This window comes from Plectropomus leopardus, chromosome 18 (genome assembly GCF_026936395.1).
Source record: "Plectropomus leopardus strain MGB_pleo_1.0 chromosome 18, ASM2693639v1, whole genome shotgun sequence".
Classification (NCBI taxonomy): Eukaryota; Metazoa; Chordata; class Actinopteri; order Perciformes; family Serranidae; genus Plectropomus; species Plectropomus leopardus.
Window position 1 is genome coordinate 30231923 of NC_142193.1, and position 13672 is coordinate 30245594.

Consider the following 13672-nt stretch of genomic DNA (forward strand, 5'->3'; position numbering starts at 1 on the left):
TAGAAATGTCTTGAAATCCTAGAAAAATTTGAAAATCCCCAAAAAAGCATAAAATTCCTTTAAATGTCCTAAAATCCCAGAAACATCTTAAAATCCTAGAAATATGTGAATATCCCGGAAATGTCCTAAAATCTGAAAAAATGTTCTAAAATCCTAGAAATATTTAAAAATCCTCAAATTGTCCTAAAATCCTAGAAAAAAATCCTAAAATTTTAGAAACATCTTAAAATCCTTGAAACACGTATGGGACTGGTGCCTGGCCTCCTGTCTTTTTACAAAAGTGCCCCCCAGGGAAAGCCAGGTGAGTGTCCCTGATCTAAACTTTAAAAGTTTGAATCGGCGCCTCATCGAAACACAACGTTTATTACAGATTTCTGACGAGAAAAACCCGACGCTCAGAGCTGCATCTCAGATTTATCTCCAGGTTCCAGCGTTGGGATGATGTGCACCGCACTGTGTGGTTCTCAGAGGGTTCAGAAAAACGGGGTATAAAAGCACAGAGATTTACTTTCTGTCGTCTTTTTGTCTCGCAGTCCGAGCCCGAGCCCGAACGGTTCCCGAGGAGGCATCGAAAGTCAGAATGTCAGGTAAGATTTGGGCTTCCTGCCAGCCGACTGTAACCCTCTCTCACTCAAACATTCACAGACTCCGCCTCCCTCCGTCCATGTTTTACAGTGAGATCCTGCGCCAAGGTGTGTTCACCACCTGTAGACGTTCAGCAGTCAGAGTCGCCCTTCTGCTGAGCAGACGTTTACACACACACACACACACACACACACAGAAACACATACTCCCCCACACTCTCTCTTTCCACACAAAAATGCACATTCCTCAGCCCCGCAGAGGTTTTGATCATAAAGGCGTTTTAGCACACAATCCGTCACAAAGCTGGCTTTGGCCCGACATCAGATAGCGGAGTGGAAACCGACGCTGCAGTGTCTGTGGCTGGAGGAGCGTCTTACATCCAGGAAACGGAGCATAAATTTGATGCCCGAGTCAATGAATGACCTGTGTGTGTGTCCATCTGCGCAGGTTCGTGTGTGTCAGTGATTGCCTGCGTGCATGGGCGCACGTGTTCGGGGTTTTTTCCCCTGTGCAGCTGTTCAAACACGTACGGTGCAGCGATAGCCGGAGCATTACCCAGAGCTCCTTGCTGCTCAAAGGTGGGAGCGCTGTGCCTCGGTGGGCCTCCTCCGCCTGAGAGAGAGGGAGCGCTTTGACACAGAGATCCGGTTTCTTTTTCTTTTTTCCTGCTCTGATAGATCAAAGAGCGTGTTTTGGATTTTGAATTGATTTTTTTTTTTCATCTCGACGCTCTGAAAAGTCTTGTAAAAACGTCGGCTGGCACGCCACATTTGTTTTTAATGTAGGAGTTTTGTCGCGAGCATGACTGTGCCCAGATGTGTGAAAATCTCCTCCGTAGATTTGCTCCGGTACATGTGTTCTGGGAGGATAGTTAGTGCACATCAAAGCCTGAAAGCTGGCAGGTTTTTTTTATATCACAGGAGTGATTTTACACTCCGACAGAAAGATCGCCGTCTCTAGAGCTGTTAGGAGGCGGGTTTCCATCACAGTTTTGCGCCAAACGCGATATTTTCAAAAAGGTGATAAAACAGTAATGACAGCGTTTCCTCTGACTGATGTTCAGCGACTTCTTTCACAATAACATCCCAGTAACCATGGCGATGGATGTTCAAAACATTAGCAGCTTTATTTCTACTGCAGCCACCGCACTAGCTGTCATTATTTCCATCATTATTTCCGTCATTATTTCCGTCAGTATTTCCGTCATTATTTCCGTCATTATTCCCAATCCAAGGCCAAAATGGAAAGGCGAGCCCCTTATGCGTGGGAGCGGCCACGTATGAGGGATTTCTGGGAGCTGATAGTCCACGATTTCACAGAGGAATTGTGGATTCAAAACTTTCAGATGATCCGCTCAACTTTCTCAGAGTTATGTGATGCAATAACAGCTCTTGTAGCTCCTGCTGCATCATGGGAGCCAGTTCCTACTGATGAGCACATAGACATAACATCATGTGACCTAGAAAAGACAAAAATTTCCATTGCAGTTTTGCCAAATATTGCTTTTTTTCAATCACCTGAAATACCAACTCATGTGAGCATAAAAAAGTTTTGTTTTTTTTTTCAAAAAATTACTTTTTTCTAAACGGACACGTTTCCATTAGGTGTATTTTATATTTGCAAGTTCAGTTTACGCAACTTAAGTGGTCAGTGGAAACCCGTCTACCGACGTTAACTCAGTACTGTCGGTACAGGTCCTTTATTCTGCTCATTTTCAGGTTCATACGTGTATTTTGGGCATCTTCCAGAACATTTTACGTACTTTAATGTTTAAAAAGCCCTTAATTTTCTTCATACTGTCTGCCTGAATATACATGTATTTACCAGTTGTCTCAAATTATATGATCCCAGACTTTTATTGTGAAAGAATCTACTTAGCATGTAGTATAATGAAAACAGTTATTTTTTGGGGTTTTTTTTCTTGCATCTAGAAACAAAAACTTGGCATTTGAAGGGTTAAAATTCTGAAAATTTGATATTAATGATTAGGACTGATGTTGGTCTCAACGAAAGCAGAAAAATAATATTAATGTTTAGTATGTTTTATAGCCTGATTTTGAAAAGCGCAGTGTGTGTGAAGCGGGCCCTAAAGGGTTAAGTACGTTTGTACATTTTGCTGATTGGTGGTTTTATTTATTTAAATGTAACTGATATAAAGTGTTAGATTTGGGCTGCAGCCCGTCGTTCATCTCCTGGTTATTCAAGGACATGAGATTTGTGAAATAAGGTCTTTATAAATTGCGCATGACTCAGATTTAACCTGAGCCCACCTCAATCCATCCCAGTGACATTAACCCTTTCATCACCTCGCTGCCGTTTCTGTTCTCACTGAAGCTGTTGCCGCAGACAGAGTCGACTTTGGAGTGACTTTCTCGCTCGTGACAACACTCTGGAAAAGATATCAGTCGTCATGGATTTCCATCAAGACATCTGCCTTTTATCAAGGCCGGGATTTTAGAAAATTTTCACCCCTCCTCTGTGCCGTCATCATCCCACAAAAATGTTCGATATATATACGTCCGTCAAAGTTAAGTTTATTGCCTTTTTTCGGTGCCAAAGACACTCCCTGAGCATCCAGCCCAGAGTTTTTTGGTTATATTTCCCCTGTGATGTTGCAATCTTCTCCAGCGTTCACCCCCCCGATGGTCAGGGTCTCTGTTCAGTAGGTAACTGAATCCTGGTCCGGTTTTAAGACCTGGCTGCAGGACTGCCCTCCGTGCAGAGCGATCGCTGTGTCATACAGCAGACGTTTGTGCAGCTTTTATTACGCCAACTTATCTCTGCAGCGAGCATCTTCAGGTGACGTGCAGCGGAGTCGAGCTCCTCGGTACGGAGCTGCAGAGAGACGAGAGAATCGGGGGCCACGGAGCGACGGACCGAGTTCAAACGCTCGTGAAAAACACGAAAAAAGTCATTGAACTGGCAAATAGCAATTTCCAGGCCTGAGCAAGTTTTAGAAAACTAAATATACCATGAAAATGTTTAGAAAAGTCATGGATTTTTTTTTTCACATGATGTGTTCAAATTATAATTACAATTATAATTTCTGTTTTGGCAGTTTCTGGCTGTTGATAAATGGTGTAATTTTTGTGATCACCAAAAAAATACTAAAAAAAATACATAAAAATCACCAAATGATTTTTTAAAGAAAAAAGAATTGTCTATTTTTTGGTTAAAAATCGCCAAAATTATTTAAAAACAAAAAAATGCAAATTTTTTTAAAGGAAAGAAATTGTCAAAAAACAATTTAAGGAACAAAAATTGGCCATTTTTGACCAGAAAAGAAACTAAGAAACTTCTTTTTTGTCTTTTTTTTTTTAAGAAAAAGTGATAGCCAGATTTTTTTTCTTGCCCTTTTTCTAAAAAAAGAAAAAAAAAATAAAAGAAAACAGGCCTTCCAAACAAATAGGCTAGGAAGACATGCAGTCTTTAGAAATGGGCATTTGTATAAATATATACAAAACACACCCATTTTACGTTTTATTTCCCTCCCCTAAGCCAAAATAAAAAACACAACATAATTATTTGACTTCCCTGCCCTTTATTCACCACGTCCTCCCGTCTCATAAAAATACCAAACACTCCCTAAACTATATATAAATATTCACTTCTAATCCTGGTCTGACTTTTTAAAATATATATTTAAAAGCTCTTATGTACTAATGACAAAGAACTGATGGGGAGTATCGATGCTCGTTTGGAAGAGGAAAGTTTTTGGTAAAAATGTATAGAAACCTTGAAAAGACACGGAGCAGGAATGTTTGATTTATGGGTGAAAGTGCAGGAAGGGATGCCTCCTCCCCCACCTCCTCCCCCACCCTCTGAGCAGTGTTTGGGTGCTGTTGGGGAGCCTCCCCCCTCTTCCTCCCTCACCTTCCCTCCCTCGGAGTCTAGTCTGCAGGAAATAAAGGGATTCAGGAGGAGGTCTCGAGTGTCCTGTGGGGCCCCTGTGGCTTTCTGGGATAGCAGGAAGTGATTGAAAAAGCCAAACTGGATTCTGCTGGGCCGACACCAGAAACCAGACTCAGCGACTTCGCTGAGGAGACGTTGTCATTGTGGCGGAGGAGCCGCTCTCGGTTCTGTCATGAAGTGAACTTTCGGTTCCTGTGTTTGTTTGCTTGAACCTCGGCGTCACTTAGAGTCCTGCGTGTCTTTACCACATGCACACACACACTGACGCGCACGCTTCCACCGCCCTCTGCGCTCGGCTCTGCAGTCTGGTGTTTGTGACCCCGCTCAGGGCCGAGCATGCCTGCCGCCCCCCCGCCAGGGTGCAAAAGGCCACTGTGCAAATAATCCTTTAGTGCCGGCCCCATAAAGGCTCTTTTGATTGTGTGTGTGTGTGTGTGTGTGTGTGTGTGTGTGTGTGTGTGTGTGTGTGTGTGTGTGTGTGTGCGTGCGTGCTCACGCCTCCCTGCTGTGCCACCCTCTGAGGCCGTCTTCCCAAAACACAGCGGCCGCTTCAAAAGTCGTGTCCTCCGTCCAGTGACAGAGTGGAGACCTCTGTCATCATCGACCGCAGACCACAGCCGCACTATTGATGCTGCGGTCAAACGCTTTTTTCTGTTACTCTGCGAAAAGAAACTATTTGTTTTCGCTTAAAAAAGAGAGTTTGTGTCAAAAGTTTGCTGCCTTTAAATTTTAAGAGGACAGAAGTTTGAGAAGGGAAGCTGAGGTCATTTTGACATTTTATCATGTAGCACTTTGAGATTTGTTTCAAATGTAAAGTGCATTACAAATGAAAATCTATTATTATTATTACATGGTTGAAAACAAATTAACTTGATGTTAACCCTTTAGGGCCCGCTTTAATATCACACACACTCGTATCTTTCTGTGCACAAAACGCGCTTTTCCGAATCAAGCTTTAAAAAAATATTATCCATAAATATTATGCTGCTTTCTCTGAACTGATTTTTCAAACATAAATATCACAAATTCATTTTCAGAATGACAGTTGACAGTTTAAATGCCAGGTTTTTGTCATAATGCCACTATATTTTTAGAAAAAAAAATTTAAAATTTGTATGCTTTTGATGGCTGTGGGATCAAAAATGTCAGTTTGAGTGGGTTTCAGTGGTGCATTTTTTGCACTTAACAGTATGAAGATTAAACAAAAATACACAATCTTGCCAAAATGTATGCCATATGCATGAACGCAGCCAAAAATCTAAAAAAAAAAAAGAAAAGAATGAAAAGCGCTTAAAACACACTAAACAGTCCCTAAGGGTTAATTCAGCTGTGCTCAGTTTAGAGATGCTGGTTTCTGTTAATTTTTCTTTCAATTCCTCGACGCCCATTAAAATAAAAAAAAAAATAAAAAAAATGCAAAATGACTTGAAGGACAGGAGACCTTTCTTTTAGTCCGGCACTCCGCTGACTCTGAGCTTTAGGACTACATTTCAAAGAGCTTTATTTCATGTTTTGTGATTTAAATTCAAAATAATACTAATGATAATGATAAACTTTTTTTGTATAGCATCTTTTAAGAAGTGCAGCCCAATGTGCTTTACAAGAAGGAAATGACGTTCACCAAGTGCTTCACATCGAGCACATAGAAGACAAAAAGACAATTAATACGTCCCTAATTTCTATTTATAACGGTCCCTGCACTATACCCTTTCTCTCTCCGTCTCTTAAGACACATTTTTGGCCTCGATGACCCCACGTTACCTCGGACGCACATGCTGAGTCAAGAGCAGCAGAGGATCTATTTACAGAACTTTCTTCCCCTCGGTCACATTCGGCTGCTCGTCCGTTAAAAAGCCTCATTTTAGTTCAGCGAGACCAACAGACTCTGCCAGGTGGAGACAGGAAGCTGTGTGAGCGAGTTCGTGAGAGGGACAGCGAGCGAGCGAAGGAGATGTCTTACCTCCACTAATCCCACCTCCACCTGTGTGTGTGTGTGTGTGTGTGTGTGTGTGTGTGTGTGTGTGTGTGTGTGTGTGTGTGTGTGTGTGTGTGTGTGTGAGGGGCTGAGGCAGCTGTTTGACTTGATGTGCTTCCCAGATGACCTCAGTGTGTTTACTCCTCGTACTCTGCAGTCAGCAAAGGCCGAAGAGAGACCTCTCGCTCTCTGAACGCCGTATCGGACCGATAATTATCGCCTGATAACGGGACTTATGACGTCATAGAACCGATAATAAAAAGGATGAATTGTTTTGATTTGGCCCGTGTTGCCATGGTTTCGCTCCTCCAGTCCTTCACACACTGCATTAAACTGCTGCTGCGAGATCAGTCCACAACATGTCATCAGTCAGCAGCAGGGTTTAACCCCTTGTTTCTTTATTTTTTTTTTTTAACTCTTTCCCTGCCATTGCCAAGATTTTCCACCAATCTGTGTTTTGCTGTAGTGAAGGAGACACCATTACGGATGTTATGTAATAAAACAACATTTGCACGTCCAAAAACAAATGAACAGGACGATGTAAGGTCCCAGGGTGACGGGAGGAGAGGACTAAAAACGCGCCGACTTTATCGCTATTTAGCGGCTTTTCGGAGCCTCTCAGTGGCGATGTTTGAAAAAAATGCAACAGGAGAAACGTTTAGCGACTTATTTCAATCATCAGTGATCAAGGAGGAAATATGCCGTCCAGGTCGATCTTATAGGAGATAAAGGAGGTCGCCTAGAGCGCCACACGCTGGAGGGGCGCCCGTTCACACCCTTCCTTCATGTTCTTCCTTGAAAATAACAAATGAATCATAAACTCAGCGCCCGTGTTGTTTCTCATCATTGACCTGCTGACCAGCCTGCACCGTGAGACCTGACGGCGGACTGAAAGACAAAGTCAGGGATGAGTTACTGATCCGCTAAGTGCTCATTCTTCTCCGGTGTCTCCGCCGGTGTCTCATAATGTCCACTCCGTGCTCATTCTCTGCTGATGTCCCCGCCGGTTTCCGCTCCGCTTTCATGGACACAACATTAAGAGTTTTTTTCTCAGTCTAAAGAAAAATGTAGTAACTGCTAGTGCCATTGTCGTAGAGTAAGGCTGTGTGTTTGGGAACTGTATCTTGTAACTGGCACAGCTACACCGCTGCAAAACTAATTAAACCTCCCTAATTGACTCAATTGACACCAAACCTGCTGCAGGGCGTCTTCAGACTGTCTGACACAAACCGTCCCCGCAGATTTTTGATTTATCAAAAATTGAGCAAAATTTATCAAAATGTTTGACTGTAAACATATACTTGCAAATTCTTTTGAAATAAATCTTAAGGGTTCATGAAAAAGACAAAATTTTGCTGCCATGGATGCTTAACTGTGTAACATTTTAGAATTTTTTCTCAAACGCTGAATTTCTGACAGCATTTCATGTTAACTATTGCAGTCTGTGGGAAAATATCAACTTTAAACATCGTTTTTTACTCATGGATCAAATCAATCTGGAAAAACACAACACATGATCAACATCTCTCTGCTGTATAGATGAAATCTGCAGATTCTCAGAGTTTTGTCTCGATGAATGAATTTTTGGCAGCAGTTTGAAATCTGCCTTTCCATGCACAGACAGCTGATATCCTGCCCCCTGGTGGTCGGCTTTATCATAGCGTGAAGCCGTCTCAGACTTGTTGTCTGAGGTTGTGAGTTTAAGCCTCAAGTGATGCAGAATACACGACCCATTGCTCCTCAGCAGCTATAGTTTGTTTTTATTTGTCTAATTTTTGTCTTTCTCTTGCCCTCCCTGCTCTCTCACCTCTCTTCTCGGCCTCCAGTCGTCAGAACCAGTTGAAGGATCAGGCCCAGCAGGCTCTGGTGTCCCCCGGTCAGCTCCCCGAGGAGGCCGAGTGCCTCACGGTGCCCAAGTACAAGAGAGACCTTGTTCAGAAGCTCAAGATCCTCCGCCAGGAGCTGTCCCAGCAGCAGCCTCAGGCCGGCCACTGTCGCATCGAGGTGTCCCGCGAGGAGATCTTCGAGGTGAGCGTGCAAAAAGAAAAGCTCAGTCATGACACCGTGTCATCTGAAGGGTGCCTGCTGTTAAATCGGTACATAATGTAACCTGGAGGGAAATTCAGCCGCCACAGCGTGAGCGTGTGTGAAACTAATTAAAATGCTGAACAAAATGGGAGAAAAACACGGAAATTACTTTAAGATTTGCTCCACAGCACAACCACCTGCTCTCATTTCCCCAAAACTGCAGCCAACAAATCTACATTTGGCGCTGTGAGCACTGAACACTTGTAATTCTGTGTTGTCCCATAATTTGCTCATAATACTGGTGCAGTTATGGTCCTCTTACACTGTAACCACTGTAACACCCCCACCCCCGACAGCTACGCTGAAAGAAATTAGTAAAAGGTGACAAGAAAATTACCTAAACATTTGTTCTAAAAAAAAGGGGGGGGGGGTTATTAGAAAATTATCCCGCAAAATAAGGGAAAGTCTAGAAATAAATCTAATCTATTCATTTCTTCCAATTTGTCGTATATTTCTTACAAATTTGTGCATTGCCTTTTTGTCCATGTTTTTAAATTGCAAAAATCTCGTTTTCAAAGGTTTAAATACTCGTGAAAGGCATCGCTCCAGGTTTTAAACGGTTAAAAGAAGCAAACAGAACAAATATGTAATTTTTTTTTTTTTTGTGGCTGCAGAGCTGCTTGTAATCGTACAAGTTATTTATTGACGCATCCAAGTTATGTTAAACATCCCCTGAAGGTTTTTTCTTTTTCTGTACTCCTGTAAAGGCCCTGGCCTGCAGCAGTTTGGCTGTGAGAGTGATTTCCCTCACACACACACACACACACACACACACACACACACACACACACACACACACACACTGTTATCTATGATGTGTGAAGGTAGTCTGTGTAAAATCTAAAGCAGACCTCTTGTTTCAGATGAGGGTTTTCTCAGCTGGGGAGTTTTTTTCCTCTGCTCTGCATCTAGGAGGGCCTTCATCAGAGCAACAACACCTGCAACAGACTGCATGACCCTCATAAAATATGCACAGGAATGTGCTGGAACAGCCACGTCTGTTAATCTGAACGAAGACATTTTTGTTGGCTGATCTCAATGTGAGACAGAAAGAGAAAGAGAGAGAGAGCAGGCCGGGACGGGACGGGCGGGAGGAGGGGGGTGCAGAGGACGTCTTGAGGTTAAGCGAGACAGAACTGCATAGCGTCTCCAGACCGGCTGAAGCATTACAATATGAGCAAACAGGCAAGTGCTCAGCTGCCAGAGCTGTCTTCATGTGTACTTTTCGGCACAGATAAGACATTCCCATTTCTCGCAGCACCTCTCTGCTGTATCTGCAGGGCGCAGAGGAACCTGGCTGTGTTATTATAGTCTTACGGCTGTGTTTATTATAACTGCCCCTAATCCACTTTAAATGAGCCCTCCCCCTGACGCTGTGAGCTGTCTGCACGTGGGATGAGCGCTGATTGAGGCGGAGAGATCTCAGAGAACCAGTCGGAAATGACTTTTTTAACGCCACGCTGCATCCGTCTCCTTTCTCACGAAACTGGGACGGCGGAGCAAATATGTTTTTACACTTCACTGCTTTAGATTAGTCTCAGACTTTGGGACATTGTGCATCTCGGGAGCCGGTCAGACCTGATGCTTGTCAGTTTCCCCAGAGGCAGGACCCCTCTTTAACCCTTTGAAACCTGGAACGACATACGTTTCTTGTGCTGCTTTCACGCGTCTTTTCACATGTATGTAAACCTTTGAAACCAGAGTGTCCGCTGCTGTTTTTAACAAGCCGATCGCGTCTGTTTGCAGGAGTCGTATCGCCAGGTGATGAAGATGAGGCCGAAGGACCTGTGGAAGAGGTTAATGGTGAAGTTCAGAGGAGAGGAGGGGCTCGACTACGGAGGAGTCGCCAGGTAAGAAGCAGCAGAAGAGAGAGGAGCATAGAAAAAGTGAAAGTGAGGAGGAATTACATGAAAAAGCTAATGACTTAGCCACTATCACAAAGGCCTTTTTAATGTAATTCCTCCTCATTTTCACATTTTTGACATTTTTAGCGTCTGGATTTCCGTCCCGTTCTCCATGAGCACCGACACGTTTTTGAGCCGTGTTTGATCGCAGCCTGAGGAGCCACCAGCCGTCTCTGTCTTTCTCTACGTTTGTACGTTGGATTCTTTTACTCGCCTCCGCTCCTCGAGTCTGAATCTCTTTCACCTCAGACGCAAGAGGAGGAGGCGTGAAAGAGACACGGGGAGAGACGAGCGGAGACAGTGAGACAATCGTGTTTCGGAGTCGTCATTTAAAAAGCGATGTCAATTAAATATGGCGTGTGACAGCCTTGTGTCCCGCCTCTTTTATAGATACACCTGTGCATCCCCAGCCTCCTCTCTCCTCAAGGTGCATTTTAGGAACTAAAACATCCGTCAACAGGGCGCTCTGAGATCAGTGTCCAAATCACAGACAGGAGACAAGGAGACACAAATTTGAGTCTTTGGTTCAGCAGTCATTTTTTAGACAGCAGTTCGCCTCCTAGTGGAGGAGACACAGAATTCAGCTCACTCACTGTCGTTTTTTGGTGTATTTTCTTCATTAGTTTATGTCAGTATGTTTTGAACTCAAACGTGTGTCCGCTCTGTGTTTTAAATCTGTCGTGAGTTTCGGTCTGACCTCCGTGAGTCTGTGTATCTGTGCAGGGAGTGGCTCTATCTGCTGTCGCATGAGATGCTGAACCCGTACTACGGCCTGTTCCAGTACTCCCGGGACGACATCTACACGCTGCAGATAAACCCGGACTCTGCCGTCAACCCTGTGAGTCACAGACATTACTGACTATTTATTTATTTTATTTTATTTTATTTTATTTTATTTTATTTTATTTTATTTTATTTTATTTTATTTTATTTTATTTTATTTTATTTTATTTTATTTTATTTTATTTTATTTTATTTTATTTTATTTTATTTTATTTTATTTTATTTTATTTTATTTTATTTTATTTTATTTTATTTTATTTTATTTTATTTTATTTTATTTTATTTTATTTTATTTTATTTTATTTTATTTTATTTTATTTTATTTTATTTTATTTTATTTTATTTTATTTTATTTTATTTTATTTTATTTTATTTTATTTTATTTTATTTTATTTTATTTTATTTTATTTTATTTTATTTTATTTTATTTTATTTTATTTTATTTTATTTTATTTTATTTTATTTTATTTTATTTTATTTTATTTTATTTTATTTTATTTTATTTTATTTTATTTTATTTTATTTTATTTTATTTTATTTTATTTTATTTTATTTTATTTTATTTTATTTTATTTTATTTTATTTTATTTTATTTTATTTTATTTGCCTTCTGCAGAAGCTTTGAACTATGAACTGGCCTTCAGGCTACATCCACACTAAAACATTATTGTATTTTATTTTTTTGTTGATTACAAAACGTTTGAACAGTATACTCTTAACCAGGATTACATCCATACTGTTGTTTTTATTTTTTAATTATTAAACAGGAAAGTATATTTATAAATAAAATAATATGTTGTTCATATATATATTTTTTTATTTTATTTTATTTTTTAAATATACTAAATTTACCAAAAACCTCTGCATTTACATCCCCATAAAAGTCATGTTTTATGTGTTTTCTTTTTCTTTTATTCTGGTCGTTGGTTTTACATTTTGCCGTGCTTCCTGAACACGTGTGGTCATGTGATATGTGCTCTCAGGCGTGTTGGGATGTGCAGAGTTTATTTTTGTAATGGTGCTAAAATGCTTATATGCACAGATACCATAAACAGAAACGTGTTACTGTAGAAGCAGCTTTTGGTGATTTCATCTTAAAAACTTCAACATTCTGAGTTTGTCTGTTTATTTCTGCTCTCCAGTCAACAGACGCGATCTCCGGTACAGACTGTGGCGTCACGTCTGTGCTGCTGTTTTATGTTGTACCGTGTGGAATTATTTGGTTTGCCAAAAAGGGGAATTCAGAGGTTGAACACTGTAAACACACTTTGAACCGTCAGCTCTGCGCGTTTCTGTGTCCTTATTTGGAAACTGAAGCCGTTTTTTCTGCCCGCAGGAACACTTGTCTTACTTTCACTTTGTGGGCCGGATCATGGGGATGGCGGTGTTCCACGGCCACTACATCGACGGCGGCTTCACTCTGCCCTTCTACAAACAGCTGCTGGGGAAACCCATCACGCTGGACGACATGGAGTCCGTCGACCCCGACCTGCACAACAGCCTCGTGTGGATCCTGTACGTACAAGACGCAGATTTACAAAAACGGCGTGGATTCTTCTCTGTGAATCCACGCGAATTACATCAAACACAATATTCCCTGCTGTTTTCTCACAGGCATCATGTTTTTATTTTATTTGTTACCTGGCAAGAGACTACAGATGTAAGTTAGAAGGCGTGCAAACTCCGGCATATTTACGTCTGTATTTTATACTGATGTTCATTACTATTAAATAAATAAATAAAATACTACTACTAACAATAATAATAAGAATAATAATAATAAGAAGAAGAAGAATTTTATAAAATAGCTTTATTTATAGAGCACATTTTATGCAGAGATGCAACTTAAAGTGCTCAACAACACAATATAAATAATATAATTTATTAAAATTGTATGAAATAAAAATAAAAACTAAGGGGAAAAAGGCAAACATAACTACAGCAATAAATGAGAAAAAAGTAAAATTAACCCAAATTGGAAGCCGAATTAAAAAGGGAGGTGTATAGTTTCTTTTTACGTACTTGTACTTGTATCTGCACTTACTAATGAAAATAAGCAGTTTAGAGAACATTTCACAAATAATAATCACATTTTTAATCTAGTGACGAGTTGTTGTCATCAGAGGGAAACCTCTCCTCTGGACTTTGAAGACAGCGCCCCCCAGAGGTTTTGACTGTTTGGTACATTAGTGGACATTCAACAGAAAAATGGTCCAAAAATGCTCCATTGAAACCCATTCAAACTGACATTTTTGATCCCACAGCCATCAGAGCAGAAAAACAGGACTTGTATTATTTCTGGGTGTCATTCTGGGCTTTTGACTCTGAATTTGTCATTTTGACTATTTTCCACCTGATGAGGTCATTTTGACCATATTCGGCATATGGAGGAAATACATGCTGTTTCCACTATCGATGATCACTG

At 41.0% G+C, this 13672-nt stretch overlaps 1 protein-coding gene across 2 annotated transcripts in view; it reads left to right on the forward strand.

Moving 5' to 3' along the window:
• The window catches only part of LOC121956324 (E3 ubiquitin-protein ligase SMURF2), a 79240-nt gene that overhangs the window by 57285 nt on the left and 8283 nt on the right, over positions 1-13672 (forward strand). For both annotated transcript variants that reach the window (XM_088069355.1, XM_088069356.1), the window contains exons 11-15: positions 534-587; positions 8299-8500; positions 10307-10410; positions 11188-11302; positions 12584-12762. In XM_088069355.1, coding sequence (XP_087925481.1) covers positions 534-587; positions 8299-8500; positions 10307-10410; positions 11188-11302; positions 12584-12762 — 654 coding nt within the window. The remainder of the gene's footprint in view (positions 1-533; positions 588-8298; positions 8501-10306; positions 10411-11187; positions 11303-12583; positions 12763-13672) is intronic.